The 22,274-nt window shown below is 35.1% G+C and overlaps 1 protein-coding gene across 2 annotated transcripts in view; it reads right to left on the bottom strand.

Annotated features, from left to right (window-relative positions):
- The window catches only part of PIK3C2A (phosphatidylinositol-4-phosphate 3-kinase catalytic subunit type 2 alpha), a 99,352-nt gene that overhangs the window by 24,977 nt on the left and 52,101 nt on the right, over positions 1 to 22,274 (bottom strand). For both annotated transcript variants that reach the window (XM_019652552.1, XM_019652553.1), the window contains exons 9-20: positions 18,479 to 18,622; positions 17,159 to 17,207; positions 16,866 to 17,076; positions 14,921 to 15,043; positions 13,340 to 13,507; positions 8,256 to 8,367; positions 7,718 to 7,863; positions 5,767 to 5,955; positions 5,052 to 5,145; positions 4,494 to 4,588; positions 3,954 to 4,134; positions 972 to 1,076 (exon numbers count right to left, since the gene is read on the bottom strand). In XM_019652552.1, the coding sequence (XP_019508097.1) occupies positions 972 to 1,076; positions 3,954 to 4,134; positions 4,494 to 4,588; positions 5,052 to 5,145; positions 5,767 to 5,955; positions 7,718 to 7,863; positions 8,256 to 8,367; positions 13,340 to 13,507; positions 14,921 to 15,043; positions 16,866 to 17,076; positions 17,159 to 17,207; positions 18,479 to 18,622 (1,617 nt within the window). The remainder of the gene's footprint in view (positions 1 to 971; positions 1,077 to 3,953; positions 4,135 to 4,493; positions 4,589 to 5,051; positions 5,146 to 5,766; positions 5,956 to 7,717; positions 7,864 to 8,255; positions 8,368 to 13,339; positions 13,508 to 14,920; positions 15,044 to 16,865; positions 17,077 to 17,158; positions 17,208 to 18,478; positions 18,623 to 22,274) is intronic.

The following is a 22,274-nucleotide window of genomic DNA, read 5'->3' as shown; positions in this document are numbered from 1 at the left end:
GGTTCGAGTCAGCCCGAGCTGAGCAGCCGTGAGCTGCCAACAGATGGCGGGATGGCTCAGCTAAAAAAAAAAAAAAAAAAAAGTGTCATAATTCCTCAACAGAGCACAAAATTTTGTATAGTCTTGTCTTTCCTCTAAATCAGTGTAATCTGGGATAAGATCTCCACTTCTCGTATTTATGGCACTATTAAAATTAATAATTAGCCATGGAATCAAATAGTGACACTAAATTAAACAATTTCATTAGCAAAGATGAAATTTTATTTTAAAATAAAACTGGTTAAAAAACTAATTTAAGACAGTGTGCCCAATTTAAAGGTAAATAACAAAACCAAAGGGGAAAATGTAATCACCCTGCCCCCAAATGACATAATCATACAAGCACCCACTATTAAATTTCAATGAAGAGTAGCCACATGTCAACTTAAAAAATAAAGAAATCTGAAACTCTGTTACGGATAGTTGGACCCTGCCTGGCCTTTCAAAATCAGACACTAACAAATTAATTGGTTGCTTTTGCTGAACTCCTGGTAGAAGAAATCCATTATAATTACTCAATTTTTATGATTACTCAACTACCTTCTAATAGCTCTAAAAATTGCTATAAACCCGGGAAGAGTTTATATGGTTATTCACAAGGGAGGAGGAAAAAAATGTCTACCTGCGGGTGGGTAGTTTTACCTCTGGAATTACAATATATGCCTCTCCTGTAGCTACTATACCACAGTAAAAAATAATTTAATTTGAGGTAACAAATAATTTTAGACTGTTTTTTTTTCTTCCAGGAATGGTGATTAGGTAAAAATATTCTGAGAGAAATATGGGTCTTATACAGACAGACATCCACAAATGCTTATAACCAACCTATGCAGGTGTTATCCTCTTTTGCCTTAAGCATACTTTCCCATTTGCCTTCTTCCTACACATTATATTGAAATGTAATATGAAGTTATAAGTATTTTATGTGTCACCTTAATATTTAATTCTTTTGCCACAAGACTTGGATTGAGAGGGAGGCGACATTTGTTTCTTAGAAAAAAAGACTGTACTCGTTCCATACTCCTTTGGAGGACAACCTAGGAAAAGAGATTGGTATTGTAAGTACATAATGAAAATAAAGACCGATTTTTAAGACAACAAAATTATGATGTGGCCCCAACTTTTAAAATGCCCAACTGTCAAATGATCAAAAAGAGTTACTGGTAAAGAGAGTTCATTTTTACTATAAAAATAAAATCACAATGGGCAAAGGCTACAAACATGGGGGGAAAGTACATGTGTTCATATTTAACTATTAGTTAAAACTCACTAACAGTCAATGGGATAGAAATTAAACAAACAAAAAAAATAACATCCAGAGCTGGCAACAGGGTAGGAAACAGATACTTTCATAATCTGTTGATGGGGAGAGAAGTATATACAGACATTTTTATTTTTCTGGTAGAGCAATCTAATAGAAACTTATTACTAAAAATGTACATGGCTCCTAACTCAGCTATTTCACCTGTAGGAATATCCTATAAAGAAATACTAGCAAAAGGGCAAAAACTTATAAAATTCATTGCAGGACTGCTTGGGAAAAGAAAAATATATAAACAACCTACATAGAGGTAATAGTTCATAATTTATGCTACAATACCTTGTAATAGTATTCACCCATTAATACACATGTAGTGTAACTAAAAGTACTGACATAAATTCTCCAAGATGAAGTAAAAAGAGCAATTTGCAAAAACAAAAAACAAACAAAACAAAACAAAAGTGTAACTGCTGAAAGAAATTAAAGATCTAAATAAATGAAAAGACAGCCCATGTTTATGAACTGGAAGATTTAATATTAAGATTGCAATATTTCCCAAATCAATCTACATATTCAATACAATCCTTATCAAAATTCCAACTGCTTTCAGCAGAAATGGATAAGCTAATCCTAAAATTCATATAGAATTGCAATGGACTTCTGAGTAGCCAAAAGAATCTTGAAAAAGAACAAAGCTGGAGGACTCATACTTCCTGATTTCAAAACTTACTACAAAGCTACAGTAATGAAAACAGTATGGCATAAGGATACACATACAGATCAATGGACCAGAATTGAGAATCCAGAAATAAACCCATATAGCTCTGGTCAACTGATTTTCAACAAGGGTGCTGAGATCATTCAATGAAAAAGAACAGTCTCTTTAACAAATGGCGCTGGGATAACTGGGTAGCCACATGTAAAAGAATGAAGTTGTACCCTTATCTCATACCATATAAAAAAATAACTCAAAATGGATCAAAAACTTATATATGAGTAAAACTAATAAGCTTTTAGAAGAAAACATAGGTATACATCTTTGCAACCTTAGATTTGACAATGAATTCTTAAGATATAACAAAAGTACAAGCAACAAAAGAAAAAGTAAATTAGACTTCATAAAATTAAAACCTTTTGTGTATCAAAAGACACTACCAAGGAAATAAAAGATAATCCACAGAATGGGAGAAAACATTTGCAAATAGTATATCTGACAAGGGTCTTGTATCCAGAATATATAAAGAACTCTAACAACAACAAAAAGACAAACAAATTAAAAAAAGACTTACAAAAGAAATTTCTCCAAAGAATATACACAAATGGCCAAAAAAAAAAACCCACCTGAAAATGTGTTAAAATCATTAGTCAATTAGGGAAATGCAAATCTAAACCACGATGAGATACTACTTTACACTCACTAGATTATAAAAAAAAAAAAAAATCCCAGGAAATAATAAATGTTGGTGAGGATGTAGAGAAATTGGAACCCTCCTATATTGCTGGTAGGTATGTAAAACAATGCAGATGCTTTGAATAACAGTTTGGTGGTTCCTCAAAAAGTTAACAGAATTCCTGTATGACTTAGTAATTCTACTTCTAGGTAAAGCGAAAACGGGTGCTCAAACAAAAACTCAGGAATATTCATGCAGCATTTTTCGTAATAGCCAAATAGTAGACAAGCCAAACGTCCATCAACTGATGAATGGGTAAACAAAATGTGGTATTATCTACACAATGGAATGTTATTCAGCCATAAAAAGAGAAGGAGCACTTATACATGCTAGAAATATGGATGGACCTTGAAAACATTAGGCTAAGTGAAAGAACCAAACACAAAAGGCCACATATTATATAACTCCATTTACATGAAATATCCAGAATAGGCAAATCCATAAAGACAGAACGCAGGTTAGTGCTTATCAGGGTGGGCAGCAGGGGAGGAGGATGAGAAGTGAGTGATTAGTGGGTACAGGCTTTCTTTTTGGTGTGATGAAAACGTTCTGGAATTAGACAGTGGTGGCGGTTGCACAACACTGTGAATGTACTAACAGTCAATAAATTGTATACATTAAAATAGTGGATTTATGTAAGTTTATGTAAATATGTTTTATGTAAATTTTACCTCAACATATATACGTTTCTATAAAAAATTGATTAAAAAAATTTTTTTTACACTCCAAAAAATTTACATATATACTTAAGTGTATTTATGTGAAAAGTCATAAAAAATTACCCAGATGGACCTACAGAAAACTATGGACAACCTACAGGGAGAAAAAGCTGGAAAAGTCTTAATTTTTTATTCCTTAAACTTCTTCATTATATGGATGTTTTAAACCTTACCATCAATTCATAGTTTTACTTATACAGTTACAAAAAAGTTAAAAACAAAATAATTAAAAAGGAACTCAAGAAAACAATTTTAACCAGAAAGGGGATATAAGTATGGGAATTAAAAAGCATTGATTTTCTGAGTTACGGTAGGTTGTGAAATCTTTTCCTACAGATTTTAAAACATTTGAATTCATCTCAAAATAGCATAGGTACAATTAAGAGTTCTACTGGATGTCTACTGATAAAGAATAATCACTTGTCAACACTGTGAAGATCCTTTAATATCAAAATATTTATGTTCCCTCTTGTGGGTACATACCTGTCTGGATGACCCGCTAGCCTGCCTTACTTTTTCTGCTACTCCTCCTAAAAGCTGCACAAGTTTTGTCTGCTTCAGGAGTTCTTCTCTGAGGCCTTTTCCTCCCACGGAGAGGAGAGCACCCAAAACTTGTTCATATCGGGCACCAAACTGTGCATCATGCAGGGCATCCTTGAGGAGCCTAATACAGCAAAATATTTATGTCAGCCACTTCTGAAAACTGGATGAACATACCTCAAAAATCAATTTAACAAGTTCAATTTTTGGTATCCAGGAATTCACCTTAAGCTATATAGCAAGTAAAAACTTGTTCATTATTATAGAGCTCTAACATGCTAAATATCTTGGCACTAGAGGGTTTTGTTATTTTCTGGTTTCATTTCTAAGGACATAAAAAATTTAGCTTCTTTATAATAATGCCTCAATAAAACGTGGTATTCACAGTAAGAAGTCTAAGTATACCATTTAGACTTTCAGGGTATGTTATCTGTATAAATATTAAGAGTGGAAATAATGCACTTAAGAAAATTTAAATCTTACCAATATAGATTGTGTGCTATCTGTATATTTCCCAATGCCCTGGACAGAAGGAAGCGCACTAATGAACTGTTCAAATAAATTTCATATTTCAAAGCCTACACATAAAGGAAAATAAGAATTACTACTGGTCAAACCCATGCTAACTACATTGTTAGTATAAAATTATCAAAAGAGAAATTATATAAAGCTTACTCTTGTTGATGAAAGATGATACTGATAAAAATAAAAGAGATGAATTAACTTAGGCTAAATTAATAATATCAAGCAGAAAAGTAAATACTTGGGAATAACATTCATTAGCTATGTTTAAATGGCCAGTAAAGAAAAATAAAAGAAAAGCTCAAGTCTGGTTTGTTCTGATAATCTAAAAAGTGAAAGAATTGAAGTGGGGCAGCTGACAACAGAAAAAAAAAAAAGACACTAAACCCAAATGCAATGCACCTCAACTCTCCCACACTACAGAAGTATCAAAACAGAAAGGGTATCCCTTAGCAAGTTCCCTACTCATAAAAACTGGGGAGAGGGTAAGGAGGGTTGGTAACCGGGTAAAAACCTCACCTGCACAAACTGTGGAAGAAGATCTGTTAGCTCATCATCACTAATAGCCTCGATCCAGGTCACAGCTTGAGACCTCACTTCCTGATCAGCAAATCTAGAAGAGTACCACAAAAATCAAGATTTGATGGTTATTTCTTTCTAATGAAGCTGTATTTCCGGAAAACACAACCTCAATCTATTCCTGACAAAGAATGCTCACATAGCTCTTTATTCAAAAACAACCTGCTGCTGCTGCTTCTTTTTTTTTTTTAGCTGAGCCATCCTGCCACCTGTTGGCAGCCCAGTGGCAGCTCAACTCGGGCTGGGAATCGAACCGGTGACGCTGTTGCTCAGAGGCTCACACTCTTGAGCGAGCTCTTAACCAACTGAGCCACTGGGCTGGCCCTCTTTTTTTTTAAGGAATAAAATCTTATTGTGCTATACAAATTCTATTTAGAAACCTTAAGCTTATGAAAATGAATTCTGGCCCACTTCATAAAAATATAATTATTCAAAACTTACAACCTAACTCTCTCTTTAGGTTAGTTTTAAATGATATGACATGCTTTTTAAATAACATCAATGAAAAGATATGTTCGTAGAAATATGCTTTACAGTTACATTGTATTGAATTGCTTTCACATTAAAACAAAGGGAAGTGCTCCTGTAACATAATACCTTATTGGAAAAATTGACAATAAAACAGAGCAAATAAATGCAATTACAGTTGACTTACTTTGAATCAAGAAGCTCCAATGCAGTCAGTGGCTGTAAAGGAGGCCATTGCTGAAGCAATGAGTAAGTTTTGGCAAGATTAACCCATTTCCAATTTGGGGCACTTGCTAGTACTTTAGGAAGACAATTTGGGTATTTGAGGCAATAATAACGTTTCTCCCACAAAAAGGCTTTGTCTTCTTTAGAAAGTCTGCATACATAACAGAATTAAATTATTTCTCAATGATATCATAATGACAGTTACAGTCTCAATGATTAAAAATACAAAAAAGAAATTGATTCACTTTGGGATAGCCATTTCTTGGTAGAATCATTAATACTAATTTGGAATAGAAAAATGCAATGTGCAGCAAACAGCACTAATTTACACTAATTTGGGGGATAGAAATCATTCTGCCTTAATAAAAGAGTCTTAGTCATGAAAATTAAGGATAATTCAGTACAATAAAAATGTTTGAGCTCTAACCAGATGCCAGGCACTAGAAATCAGTTGATAGCAAAATCCACCCTAAAAGCAAGGATTTCATCCATTTTATACAAATGAAATCAAATGTCATATAAAACACAAATGCTATTACAAATTTTTTTTTTTAGCTGAGCCATCCTGCCACCTGTTGGCAGTTTGGCGGCAGCTCAGCTCAGGCCAGGCATCAAACCGCTGTTGCTCAGAGCTCGCACTCTTGAGCAAGCTCTTAACCAACTGAGCCACTCAGCCGGCCCTGCTATTACAAAATTTTAAAGGATGATTACACAGTTCAATTGAGGAATGTTCAAAATTAAAAAAGCACTTGTTTTGGAGATTCTAATGTAATCTTAATGACAAATGTTTATGTGAAAGAAAGATCTCACTATTTTACTACCCATTCATCGACTTTTGTATATAATACATGCACTGAAATGTATTCATGTAGAGAACAGTGAAAAAAATCCAAGTATTGAATAAAGGTGCAGAGTTAAGTCTCTCTCCTTCTAATCCCCCTCCCAGTGGCAACTGCCTAAGCTTGTAGTATATATATTCTTCCAGAGAGTCCATTTGTATAGAAGTAAATACATATTCGTAGGTGTATGTAGGTCTTTCTTCCTTTAATGGTAACACACTATAAACACTATTCTGGCTCCTTGCTTCCTTCATTTAACATATCTTACGTATTAGTACATAGCTATAACTTCATTCTTAAGAGTTACACAGTACTGTGATGGATAAATGTACCATAAATTTAACCCCTATTGATGAACATTCCCTATCAGTTTTACAATAATCCAAGTACATACTGCAATGAGTATTGTCTCCATAAGCAAATATAAAAAGGTTTCCTTTAAGATGTATAACTAACAAGTGGAATTGCTAGGTCAGACTGTGCACATTGTGACCTTTGTAGGTTTTGTCAAATTGCTCTCCAAAAGCTTTTTAGAATTCCACCAACAGTATAATCCCCATTTTTCTGTATCCTCAACACTTTATATGATGAGACATTTTCATTTTCAACAATCTAATTTTCAATGATGTGTGAAATAGTATCTTGTATTAATTTACATTTCCTTGATTAATGAGAGATTGACATCTTCTCAGATGTTTAAAAGGCATTGTATTTCTTCTCCAAAGAATTACCTATTAATATTCTTTGTCTAATTGACTACTGAGTAGTTGGTTTTTCTACTGATATGAAAAGATTCTTTATACATTAAGGAAATTAATCTATTGCTATTTACTATAAATATAGTTCCCAATCTGTTTGCCTTTTGATCATGTAAAAAGTTTGACCTGTAACAAATTTCTAAATTTTTATGTAGTCATACAGTCTTTTTATATAATTAAAAACAAATACAGAAAGCTTTCCATACCAAGAGCATTGCTAAATCATGAACTAAATCAGGGCATGTATTAAACCATTAACTTGAGCTGTACATTGGAGGAGATACCCACGCAAAAAAACAGAATCAAAGAAGCATACCCAAGTGATGAATCCTTGTGAAGAATATCCAGAAGTTTCTCTTTTATGTCATTCTCCAGTGTTTCTAAGTCGTGTTGCTGTACAATGCTTCTGTCAACTTGAGGAGTGGTATAAATGATATCAAATGTAGGAGAAGGAAAATCAACCTTAAAAGTTTAACAGAAGTTGATCATATTACAGCTGAACAGGCCATATATTTACCACATTACCTTCATTGTCTTTTTGAGAAAATTAATTTTTTTTTAGCCATCAGGGTGAATTTTAGATTGAATATTCAATTAATGCTTCTTGTCATTTTGTTTAAAGTAATTACCATTGTTGGTAATTCTCAATAGCACATGTTACTTGGAATGGGTACAAGGGTATATTTTACTGTTTCTCAGAGATGGGAAATGATTTATTGACATTTAAATTGAAAATAGAACCTAAGATTGAAACAAGATCAATTAGGCTTCTTCAATGACAACCTAAATCATGGTATACATATACTTTTTATAAAGAAATTTAAACTTCTCCACATGTCAAGAAGTACCATTACCTGTAACACGATTCTTTCCATCATACATCCTTTCTTGGGGACTGTTCCAGGAACAGGGTTTGCATGTGACGAAGTCCAAAGATACAGAAGCTTAGTTCCACATGTTAAAAACCTTCATGAATGTAAATGGAAGAATACTGTGTGGTTTTCATTTTAAAAATTAATTTAAAACTCACAACACATGGTAATGAATTTGAAATGTTAGTATTCAAACACTTATGAAGCACCCCCCCCCACACACACACACACACAAAAAATATAATAGCATCTTTAAGAACATATCAGGAGTCACTCTCCATAGTGTACTGATCCTTTAGGTAAATGTGTTGAAGTGTGGGGGTTGAAACAAAGGAAAGGAGAATGAACGAACAACTATTAGGAGAAATGGGGTTGGGCATAGAACACAAGATGGGTAAAGACACAGAGTCTCCTGTCCCCAATACAACTTCTATGAACAGGAAGGTGAAGGACAGTCTTTACAGGTAGCCTATAAAGGAATACATCTCAAGGTGGGAGCTTGGATTATAGAACTGCTCCCTGACTTTTACCCTAAGAACCAAAACACATGCCCCCCAAACCAGTACCCACTTATGACATGGCACCAACAATTTGAGATGAGAAGTTATCTGTGCCCTGGTTCAAGGGGTCAGCAAACTTTTTCTCTAAAGGGCCAGATAGTAAATATTTTGGGCTTTCTGAGCCATACATTCTTTGTTGCAGAGACTCAACTCAGCTATTACACTGCAAAAGTAGCCATTAGCAATACATACATAAACATGTGCACTGTATTCTAACAAAAGTGTATTTACAAAAAACAGGCAGTGGGTTGTCAGTTTATGGCCTACTCAAGTTAAAAACATTTATCAATAAAGATATTGATACATCTTTGAACAGAAGAAATTTCTGAAAAATAACATGAGATACATAAAAGCAGGAAACTATTAACTTCATTAAACTTTTGTTACAGCAAATATCCTTTGCAAAACTAGATTCCCGTCTTAATGTCTTCTCTTATAAGTGAACAGCCTTCAAATCTTTGACACATTATATCCTGTCCTTTTTAGAACCACTCTTACCCCCAACTAGATTTTAAGGCAAACTCCTCTCATATTATTTCATCGGTAAATACTGTTACGTATCTCTAAATGATAAAGTTTCATTTTAAAATTAGTACAATACCATTACCACTCCCAAAATACTTAGCAATTACTTAAAATCATCAGCTATCTAGTCAGCATATAGCTTTTTCTTTTACAGTTGGTTTGCTCAAATAAGGATCCAAGCAAGGTCCAACACTTGCATTTGGTTGATAAGTCTTTAAGTATCTTTTAATTCAAAGGTCCACAAACTCCAGCCTGTCACCTGGTTTTGTAAATAAACTTTTATTAGAATAACGCCACACTCATTCACTTATATATTGTCTATTGCTGCTTTGGTATTTGCAACAGACTATATGACCTACAAAGCCTAAACTACATCAATCTGGTCCCCTTTACAGAAAAAGTTTGCTGACTCCTATTTTAATTCTCATCTTTTTGTACAGAAAGTTTGCTGACTCTTGTTTTAACTCTCATCTTTCTTTCCCCTGCCATTTGGTGAAGAAACCAGGTCTTTGGTTCTGAGAATTTTCTATATCCTGGATTTTGTCGATTGCATTCCACTGGTCATTTAGCATGTCCCTGTATAGCCTACATTTTCTATAAAGTAGTAGTTTTAGAAGCTTGATCTGATTCAGGTTTAGTTATCTGGCAAGAATTCTTAATGCTTTATATTGCATACTACTTCCTATTGTTTATCAAATAAAGAAGAGGACATTGTTTGGTTTACTTCTCTTTCTGTGATGTTAAGATAATCAGTTTATTAAGGTGCTGTCAGTCTACAGTGTACACCATCCACTATAAAGTTCCAGAAAAGCCAATCACTTAATGGTTTTAAGCAGGCATTGGTCATCACTACTTAAATCAATGGTTCTCAACCAAGAGTGATTTTGCCTCCAGTGGACATTTGGAGGTGTCTGGAGACATTTTTGGTTGGCAATTAGAGGGTACTACTGGCAACTAGTGGGCAGAAGCCAGGAATGCTGCCAAACATCCTACAATGCACAGGACAGTCTGTCACAACAAAGAATTATCTGGCCCAAAATGTCAACAGTGCAGAGACTGAGAAACCCTAGCCTAAATTATTTCAGTAAGGGTTGCAAAACTGTGATATTCTAGCATTCCTTCTGCATCTATTAACTGAAAAATTTCTATGAAAAACTTTCTAACATCAATCATTTGGTAACCCTGAGATACAGCTGTAAAGGAAAGGCAGGTTAAACACCTGATTCTGTGTCTTTAAAAATGAGTTAACTCGTTTGTTATTGAAGGCTGCCTAAATTGCATCTAAGTCATTTGGCTTGCATGATAGTAACTTCACCAGGTTATATAGAAGTTGAATCAAAACAAATTATTTTTAAAAGAATGTCAAAACCGAGATTTCTGATCACTATACTCTAGTACATTAACTAAACTAAATCATTAACACTTTGTTTCTCTATATGTATTAACGAAAAATCATCCTCCCTTTTAATTTTTGAGTATTTTTTAAATATTAAGCCTTAACATTACCTAGGTCGCTGCACTTGGCAAAGCTTCAAGCTTAATGCCCTGTGCTCACTGTTTTAACAGCAGTGTTGGATACAAACTATTTACGTAATTGTCTAACGGAAGTCAACTGCCCAGCACCTTACTCTCTTGAATTTTGAAAGAATGTTGTCATTCATCTAAAATTTTATTGCGGGCCGGCCGAGTGGCTCAGTTGGGTAAGAACTCGCTCAAGAGTATGAGCTCTGAGCATCAGGGTCGCCGGTTCGATTCCCGGCCTGAGCTGAGCTGCCGCTGAACTGCTAACAGGTGGCAGGATGACTCAGCTTAAAAAAAAAAAAAAAATTTACTAGAAAACAAAAGTGGCAAAAAGTGATAGTACATCGCTAATGAAGCAAAGAAACCTGGTGCTTTCAAGAGCAGGAAGGTTTTCAGAACTGAACTTATTTATAAAAATGAATGATAATGATACAATTACATTTCACTTTCTCACATAACTATTTCCTGACACTAATTTATCAAAGACAATTGAGAACACAGTTCACCTCCTTCCGTGGCCAATATTGTTGTAGAATAATTACAGATCCTATTGGGCAAAAGGTTCTAAATACACATCATTAATAATCTCTTCAACTGCTTTTCTCTAGTGTTTGGTTATGTCAGGTGTCAAACAAAATTTGGGAGAAATTATTAAAAGAAAAATATAGGAATAAATGCTATAGTTCAGCACATTGGAAAAGAATAATTCAAGAACAAAATTTGTGAAGTTAGTGTATCAAACATCAGGATTTTAATAAATAATTCCTAGAAAATCAAACTATGTTTGCCATTTAAAAGGAAAAAGGAAGTAGAACTAGATTAGTATAATTTTTCATTCTTGATTTTTAATTGTTTTATTGTAGGTTAAATAGATCAGTTATTAAATCATTTTTCAAACTGTCCGAAGGGACACAATGTTTTAAAAGATATATTCTAGAACAAAAAGGGACACCATGGTATCAAATAAGTTTGAGAATGGCAATGCAGGATAATAGTTAAGAACAGAGCCTAGAGCCAGAATGCCTAGATTCAAATCCCAATTCTACCACTTAATTAGCTAAGTGCCCCAGGGAAAGTCACTTAAGCTCTCTGTACTTTGTCATTTCCCTCTGTAAAAAGGGATATGAAAGACACCTACCTTCATAGGGTTGTTGTGAGGGATATAAGGATATGTATATAGTACTCAGGCTAATACATAGCACACAGTAAATGTTACGTGTTTATTACAGTAATATTGTTATTAAACACAATACAATAGACTTGTTGACTGCAGAACTTTAGAGGTACTCTAATATGCTAATGTGCATCTTCACTCTCCAGAATGCTACCATGTACAATATGAAACATATCCCAAACTTAATTCAATTGACTTTTTTTTTTTAAATTGGGAAATTGGGGGGATGGGAACAGAGCTGGGGAATTCGGGGAAGGGGAACAGACAAGTTGCTGTCCTTTTTTGTTCTTCAGTCTAGTTGTGGAGGATGTTGCTTCACTGGCCCAAGTTGGCACCATCACTGCGCTCTTCCCGGGCGAGGCAGATCAGTCACCGGCTTCTGCACGGCCGCTCACACTGGCTGCTGGCTACATACGGTAGCCCATGGCAACCTACTGCCACAGGGGCTGCAGCCTACGCCATCACCAGCTACTCACGGCAGCCCAGCTCCAGGTTGAGCTGTTGTTCAGCATCTTAGCTGTAGAGGGCAGTGTCACTGGCCCTCATATGTGGGATCCGAACCGCGGCCCTCTGGCATCCCAAGCCAGTTCTTAACCATCGCGTCACTTGGCCGGACTGACTTATTTTTTTAAATTCAGGAAGATTCCTGATGGTCTCATGGAACATATTATTACTTAAAATATAATTACAATAGTCAGCGGAAAGGCCAGAGAGATTATACTATCCCACTGGCTATTAGACACAAAGCTCAAAAGGAATTCCTTTATCCCTAAGGATCCATAAGTTTCTGTACCCATGTAAGACCTTTGAAGATTAAAGGGCAGGGGCCCACAGCAATAAGGGTACATCAGGCAGGTAGTCAAGTAAAGAGAAGGGAATAATGTCCAGTTGTAGACTGTGAAACTTAAGGATGGGACAGGGATGAGAAGAGGAAAAATGGAGCTGTTTTAGTAATATTAGGGGCACCTAAAAGACCACAAGTATTATGTCAATAATATAGAGCTTTATATAAAATGCCAGTTAAAGAATGAACTGGCTGCTGCTTTTCTCCTGAACAGTGAGTGGCAAACAATCCTTTATACCCATATAGATATGTTCAAACTATGGCAGAATAACTTTGGTTCTCTCTGATCTGTGTCTCTAAATTGACCTCCTTTACCACACTGGAAAAACTAAGGCAGGTCATTATCTCATGTACATCACTGTTCCCCACTCTGTTCTCTAGCTAATTCTGAGACTGCAGATGTGTCCACATTAACTCACCATCACAACTAAGTTACACTTACCGTTTAAAATCAAAAAGAGGTAAAGAAACTTTGCCCAAAGCTTCTGGCCCCTTTCTCTGCTTATTAGAATCAGGGGAACTCCCACTGCTCTGATTTAAAATTCCAAAAAGAGTCAGGTGAAGAAGTGATTCTAATGGCAACTGTGATATCTGGATGGGAAAAATGATTCTGTGGGGGAAAAAGGTATTGATAAAAAAACAAATTAGATCAAATATGAAGATTAACCCTTTAATGAAACTGAAAATTTTAGGTACTTTATTTGACTTATCAAATATCTTTAATCCCGAGTACTCTTTACTTAACTAGCGAGCTTGGCTAACACATATTGCAAAAATTTTATAAACACATTTCATTAAAATTTCAAATATATATCCTTTATTTCTTCAAAAAGTTGTTAGCGCCTTTACTTAAGATTTCCAATGTCAATTTCTAGGCAAAATAATAGTCATTTTTATTTCCTTTAGGAAAAACTAGATGAATGTTTATGAGTATTTCTGATTCGAGCTCTGTGTGTGTGTGTGTGTGTGTGTGTGTGTGTGTGTGTGTATGCGCGCACACACATACACACAGACATATATAGATGTTTACCAGTACTTTTTTTTAAAGCCTGAAAGGACACATGAAGTCAATAGTGGTCACTCTGAGATGGTAAGTGTTGCAAATAAAATGACACCTTTTTTTTTTTTTTTAATTTTTAAACTTTATTGGGGAACAGCCATGGTCATTGGTTACACGTTGCTTTCATGTTACATGGCATAGTTGACTCTTTTAAGGAGGGCACAGCTCACAGTGGCCCATGCAGGGATCCAACCCGGCAACCTTGGTCTTGGCAGCACCATGCTCTCTCTAACTGACTGAGCTAACCTGTCACTCCTAAAGTGACACTTTTACCGTATATGCATTTTTTATTATTTGATTGCTTTCACAGACATGTGTTATTTTCATGATGAAAAGATAAAAAATAGGAAGTCGTTTAATAAATACAGAATAAAAAATAAAAAGTTCTGCAACTGTCTATGTGAATGATGAAAGCATTCCCTTAGTTTAAAAACAATATTTAAAAAATATTAACACATTGAAGGACAACTTGGCTGTTCCCCTTCCCCGATTTCCCAATAAAATCTTTAAAAAATAATAAAATAAAATAAAAATAAAATAAAAATATTAACAGTGCAAAATATCATCTTTTACATGGACTTAATTTAATTTTAAAACCTGTTAACCAAAAAACTAGGCTTCATATATACAGTGTTACAGGAAAAATACTAAAATAAGCAATGTTATAAAATACCATTTTCTAGAATTATATGTAAATTTGTCTTTTTTAACTTGACAACGTCTAGAAAGAATGGCTTGTTTCTGCAATTTAACATATAGATTTAAAATAATATTTCAGATTTCTAAATGAGAATTTCAGTCTGTTCTATAGAATCATATCCAGAAGAGACCTTAAAGATGTCAGTAAGAATTTAAGGGATTTTTATGGAAATTGTAATAAAATAAAAACTAGCATGCATGTATGGAAAAAAAAGTAAAGAATGGGGCATAATGAAGGGAAAAAAAGCCAGCAATTTCACTTACAGTTCATCCCATTTAATAAGATAGAAGAAATTCTTGTAAGTGCCAACCTTCTTTGATTGAATAGGTTTAAAAAGATCCTTTCCATTGTGAGACAGAGAACATATCAAGTAGTATTTTTCGTAACTGAGAAAAAAAAGAATTTAATTTCATTTTTATTTGATAATACAAATTAGTTAACTAATATAAATACATATTAGCCATTCTTCCCCTGAAAGTGACTATTGTCTGAAATAAATTTGGTCACCGTTCATTTGAACTTATGGAAAAACACCTGAAATTTAACTAATTATTGCAAATTCTGTAAAAACAGAGGTATAGTAAAAGGAGTGCAGAAAGGAACACGTATCCCTAGCTGCCAGTCTAAGGGGGCAAAATGATGCCAGCTGGAGAATTTATCTGAATTTTGTGTTGAGTTAGTTACTAGCTTTACATTTTAGTTGAATGACACTGAGTAATTATTCATTTCTAGGTAAATTCTAAGAAGAAAGAGTACAAACATTATCGCACCATTTCCTTTTGCTAAGCCACTGAAATCAAGTCAGTTAAGCATATTAATAGTTCATTGATCTGACTTACACTGAGTCCAGTCTTCCCAATCCATTAGGAGCCTTCTATCCATGGTGACAGATGCTGGTATATTCTCTCATTAGACAGCAATAATTTAGCTCAATTGCCACAAGTACAGAGCGGGTTAGATATAATCAGGCAATCTTGTAGGGAAGGAGTCTTAGGTTCAATAAAACTGTATTCTATTAGTATTCTAACTTCCTGCCAGACTTACACGTAAACCACTTTGTTCATTAATCATTCTAAATCTATTTCAAATCGAATCTCACTGGTTCACAGTACACCCCTAGCTATTTCATGGCTGTTCTCAACCTCATTCCATCTGTCCCTCTTTAACTTCAGTATTTTATTAACTTTCTATCTTAATTATTACTGCAGCTTTCTGTACTGTCTTCTACTAAGTATTTGTTCTCCTCATTAAGTCCCTAAATTTATTTGTGTGTGTATAGAGGACATGGACAGTATTATCCCTATAACTATTGGGTTGTTGGAAAAGTCATGACGCATTTTTACAACAAAAAAACATAGAAAAAACACGTCATGACTTTCCCGACAACCCAATATTTAAAAGGAAGAAATACTTTCAGACAGTAGTACCCGTTTAAATGCAACTTCCAGGAGGGCAGAGAGGTTTTGCTGCCTTGTTTGCTGCTGCATCCCTAGTAACTCTAAGAATACTGCTCACAGATGGTGCTCAGTACATATTTATTGAATGAATGACTATATCACATTCATTATATTATTTTTATATCTTATTTACCTATTTTATCTAAAGCTCAATTTTAAGCAGAACTTGGTATGTCTTCACTAGGGTTTACCTTATTTTACATCATTCAACTATTATGAAATTACTTCATTTAAAATATCCAATTCAGACTTTTCAGTTTTTATTAGTCATTTCCAAATAAGTTGAAGTTGGCAAACTTTATGGTATTGACAAAACAAACAAACAAAAACAACCATATTAAAAACACAATAGAAGAAATACGCTCTTGTAGACTTCAAAGCCTCAATTGTAAACTACTAAAAAAGAAAAAAAAATGTGTTCAAGTCTAGTGCCATTACACTCTGTCCCAAATTACCCTGGTTCTAAAGGAAAGGCAAGTAGTAGCAGTCATAAACTGACTAATTTATTAATCAACATTTGCCCTTGTAAGTTTAAACATACATTTTCCTGCCTTTTTGACATGTAGTGGGAGTGATATTTTTTACTGGAAAAGCTTCAAACATTTCTGTAATTTTTATGAAAACCACTAGGTAGTTGCTGATTTTTGTATTATCCATTTAATACCAAAGTAACAGTGGATGCTGACATTTTACAAGATGAGAACAACTTCTAGGTAAAGCTGAACATATTTTCTTTTAAACAGTTACTTACTTTGATACCCAGTTACTTGAAATTCCATGTGCAGCAAAAACGGTAAACTGGAGCTGTTCCATGGTAGTCCACGCTTCCTTGATGTTCCTGTTACTTTGGGTACAGTCTGCAGGACTCCTACCAGAATTTCCATGGAGTCTGAGAAGATCATAAATTGCTGCAGTTAACTGGTCCAGGCTTACTTGAACAGGATTTTCAGGATTCAGTGAGCCTAGATTTAAAGAAATTGTTAGTATAATTCTTTGAAAAAGCAACAATTGCTGTTAAAATTTAAAGAATTTAAAAAGACATACCCCTGGATGAACTCTTGTTATTGTCTTCTTTTCCAGAGAGTAAAGTCACCTGCACACACACATACAAATTAGTCAGAAAACTGCCGATGATGTAATCTGCATTTCAACACATTTAATTATAAATGCAGTATCAACAAACCCCCTTGCAGGGAAAATCTCCCAAAAGTGTCTGCAGAATAAAACAACAAAAAAGAAAGTAAAAACCCCCAATCAAATAGATGATTTTTAGATTCAAGAAAATCATGGAGTAACTGAAAATTATTGAAAAATATACAAACTCAACAAAATCTACCTCATTAAACCAATTTAAGATTTGAAACCCAAAAATGATAAGTACACTAATACAGTATTTTATTTTCCATTAGTTGCTCTATTAGCATAACAAGCATATTCTTAAAGAAACTAGAACTCTATTACCGTTTAGTGGCTCAAAAAAGCTCTTGTAAATATTTAAATTGAGCTCTCCTCCTTTATTCAGCAAGGGAATATCATGAATAGAATATTAGACACATTAGGACCATGGTAGTTGGTTACCTCCAAGTGATTTCATATATATATTTTTTAATTTTGAAAAACAAGTGCATCATAAGAAAAAAGAAACCCCAATTTCTATATACCATAGGGATAGGCTCTCTGTGAGAATAAACAGATTGAGCTATCACCTAGATATCTGCTGAGAGGCATACCATCAACACAACTTTAACTTTATCATGGCTTGTGATCTACCTTTTCTCATCCTTCCAGTCAGAGCTATGAACATCCCTATGAACACAGTCAATTAAATCCCCATGGAAATACGACAGGGAGAGCTTTTACTAAAAGCAACAGTATGTTATCAAAACAGGGCTCTGAATCTGGTTGTTGCTGAGGCAGTAAGTCACTATTACTGAAGCTTTTGGGTCTTTTCAACAAGGAGGGGGTATGGTCCAAAACAGAACTTCCCCTGTTAGCAGACACAGACATTTCTACCCAGAGGGAGAAATGGTACCTATTACCATCCAGGTCCTTCAAGCTCAGTATCTACCTTAAAATCCCCAACCAACTCATTTATGTCAGAGTTCCTCCTCCACGCACAAAAGGTTCAGTTTGGCATCCACCTATGCAATGTCAACTCTCACAAAGCTCTCCCAAAGCCCATTTCCTCTTAGGAATTCCTCACCTTACCCAATCAGTTCAAAGTAAAAACCAAAGTTAAAATGATAACATTTTGTCCAGCAGAAGCAAAAATCTCCCACGCTAAGTGATAGATGCTCACTTAAGCACGTTTGCATGTAATAAAATGCTAGTTACTAAAAAAAAAAAACAAAACAAAATACTCACATCAGCACTTTTACTCCTTGGGAGGTTAACTGCTCTCTTGAGCTTCTTTACCGATTCTGTAATGGCAACAGTCTCTACACCATCTAAAGCACTACAGATTTTTCTTGCGGCTTTAATTACTTGGTCTACTGCTCGGTGCTGGTTCTTTAAAATAAAAAGTAAAATAAACATAAGTACGTGAAATTTAAAGGGTGAATTTCAGACATGAAGTCAGAAACTAGACATTTTCAATATGCCTAAGAACAGATATCCTTTACTCTTTTGTGATGAAAAAGCAAAGAAATAAGACAGTTTTTCAATTATTTAGTTCAAAATAGTAAAAAGCAGACCTGGTTCATTTTCACTTTGCCTGACACAATTATTCATAAGCAAATGCCATTAATTTCATATTAGAATCAGAAATAACAGCAATAAATTAAATTTCTAAATCATTAAAAAAAATTGGAGTTATCTTTTTTATTCTCATTTATGAGGGAATAATTTCCACATTAAAAACATCAACCCTTCTCTCCCTCCTGCAAAAATCTGCTATCAAAAACCAAGTTCTTGGGCCGGGCAAGTGGCACGGTGATTAAGAGCTGGCCTGGGACGCCAGAGGACCCCGGCTCGGATCCCACATATGAGGGCCAGTGACACTGCCCTCTACAGCTAAGATGCTGAACAACAGCTCAACCTGGAGCTGGGCTGCCATGAGTCACTGGCAACGGCATAGGCTGCAGCCTCTGCTGCAGTGGGTTGCCATGGGCTACCGTTTGTAGCCAGCGTGAGCGGCCAGCAGTTGCAGTGAGCGGCCGTCCAGAAGCCGGCGACTGATCTGCCTCGCCAGGGAAGAGCGCAATGATGGTGCCAACTTGGGCCAGTGAAGCAACGTCCTCCACAACTAGACTGAAGAACAAAACGACAGCAACTTGTCTGTTCCCCTTCCCCCAATTCCTCAGCGCTGTTCCCATCACCCAATAAAAATCTTAAAAAAACAAACAAACAAAAAAACAACCAAGTTTTTCAGAGGGTCATCACATATTAATAACACTGACCAACACTGGGCAACACACAGAAGTCAACTTTTAAGCATCATCTGCATCTATACAGTAACCTTCATTTTTTAAAGTTTTGATGAAAAAACTTCCTTGAGGACAATCCCTCTGAATTATTCAACCACAGTTGATTTTACCATGACTTAATAGTATACATGTACAAATGTATTATAAAATCATTTATCCGATGAGAATGATTTAAAATACTCCTCCACTGCTGCATCATTTTAAAGTGTATAATTTATTAAAAAACATTCTTATATAATGAATTAATTCATCAAACATTTATGCCAAACTTACATGCCAAGTACTGTTAGACTGGACTGAAACTCAGTACTGTACCATCCCTTAAAAATTTAAATTTTTCCACCCTTGAGGCTTGGGTGTTCCCTTTAACACCCAAGTGTTAAACTGCATGTTTAAGTGTAAACTGCATGTTCCCTTTACCTTCATGCTTAAATGAAACCACCTCCTTCTCTCAAACATCCAGTTACCCTGCGGTCCTCAGGGCTTGAAGGTCTGTTATCTAGCTCCCCATTTTAGCTTATTTATATTTCTGCTTATTTTTACTCCTCCACCTTCATGCAAAATCCTTCCAGTTTTGAGGCTCATATTATTGTCCTACACTATTCTCCATCATTTTTTATGTGCCAATTATCAATTAATTTCCTATCAGTTCTGCCTTGCCACTGACGAAGGCAATTTCCCCCACCACATGCCATATTTTTCTCTGGATATTTATTTGAGTTTCTCCCCTATATCCTATAATAACCCTCAGTTACATAAATGTCCATGTGGAAAATTCACAGCATCTTCAACCCCAACACTATACCCTATCAGAATCTTACCTACAATATCATACATACTCTGTCTGATCACAATCTCCTTTCTTCCAGCTTTCATACCCTCATTCTGACAAAACCTGTTCTTTGAGCTCAGAGACTTCTCTTTGCTTCTTCTTCCATGCAGCTGAGTGTTTCTAAAGAAAATCTCACAACCATACAGATTCAGCTGTCTCCAATTTTAGCAGGAACCTGCATGCCACTTAACATTCCTTTGATCTGTTCTTAGAATATGAAGCCAAACTTCTCTCAAAGTCCTTCTCTCAAAACCCCTACTGCAACCCTAACTTCATCTTATTAAAATAAATTAACATCTTATCGCTAGAAAACTAAGGCGAAGAGGAATTAAAACCTCTGTAACTTCCTGATCTCTACCACCTACCTACGAGAAATTAAAACGCATACCCACATAAAGATTTACACATGAATGTTTACAGCAGCATTACTTGTAAAAGCCCAAAACCGTGAATAGTCCAAATTTCATTATTTGGTGATTAGATAAACAAAAAGTGGTATATCCATACAATCAAACTATTCAGCAATAAAAAAATAGGGACAAACTATGGATACATCCTACAACTTAAATACTACAACATGGACAGAACTTAAAATTAGTATGGTATGCAAAAGAAATCAGATATAAAAGATTACATAGGGTATGATTCCATTTACATGCAATATTAAAGGGAAATCTATCGAGACAGGAACCAGGTCAGTAGTTGTCTGGGGCTGGGGCTGGGGCTGGGAATGGGGAATAACTGCATAATGGCACATGGAAACTTTTGAGTAATGAAAAGGCTCTAAAACTGAATTGTGGTGATAATACAACTCTATGTATTTACTAAAAGAATCACTAAATTGTACACTTCCAATGGATAAATTTTATGGTATATAAATTATATTTCAATAAAGCTATAAAAAATAGGGGGGTAAATAAGTTAAAGCGTCACTATTTTAAATAAGATGATCAGTGAAGAGCTAGCTCTCTGATGAGACATTTGAGCACAAACCTTAATGAACTGAAAAGGTAAGCCATGCAAGTTATCTGGGGGAAGAACATTAAAAGTAGGGGAAATAAGCACAAGGGTCCCAGTTGGGAGCAAACCTACCGATCAACCAAAAGAAAGGAGAAAAGGGGTAGGAAGCCAGATCAGAGAGGTAATGGGTCAGAATGTACAAAGCCTTAACGCCACACTTAGGACTTTGAATTTTACTAATAGTAAACAGGATTTTAAGCAAGAGTAGCACGATTGAACATTTTTTAAAGAGTTTATAAATTGTATTAATCTTTTCAAAGAACCATCTTTTTGCTTTGATTTTCTTTTAATTTACATTTGCTTTTTCCGCTTATTTTCATTTTTTTAAACCAACCTTTCATTCTGGAATAATTTTCGAGTTATAGGAAAGTTGCAAAAATAGTACGGAGAGTTACCATACGACACTAAAGGAAGCTAGGTTGAGTAACTTCTTACAGATCCATGTTACATTTGTCAAAACTAAGACATTAACACAGGTAATTATTAACTAAACTGCAGACTTTATTCAGATTTCACCAATTTTCCCACTAATTTCCTTTTCTTCCTCCAAGTTACAATCCAGTACACAACAATGCATTTATTGACTTATTTTTTAAAGGTTATTTTGGTTGCCTATGGAAGACAGGCTATGTAAAGACAAGGGTAGAAGGGTAGAAGCTGAGAGACCAGTAAGGAAATATTGTAACCACTATAATTGGCTGGTACTGTAGCTTTCGTAGTGATAAAAAGTGGTCACATTCTCAATGCATTTTCAAGGTAAAGCAGACAGGAATTAAGACTGAATGTGGGGGCCTGCCAAGTGGCGCGATGGTTAAGAACTGGCTTGGGATGCCAGAGGGCCCCAGTTCGGATCCCACATATGAGGGCCAGTGACACTGCCCTC

Source organism: Hipposideros armiger, unplaced genomic scaffold (genome assembly GCF_001890085.2).
Source record: "Hipposideros armiger isolate ML-2016 unplaced genomic scaffold, ASM189008v1 scaffold_181, whole genome shotgun sequence".
Classification (NCBI taxonomy): domain Eukaryota; kingdom Metazoa; phylum Chordata; class Mammalia; order Chiroptera; family Hipposideridae; genus Hipposideros; species Hipposideros armiger.
The sequence above is the reverse complement of the archived record's forward strand: the minus strand, read 5'-3'. Positions and strand labels throughout refer to the sequence as shown.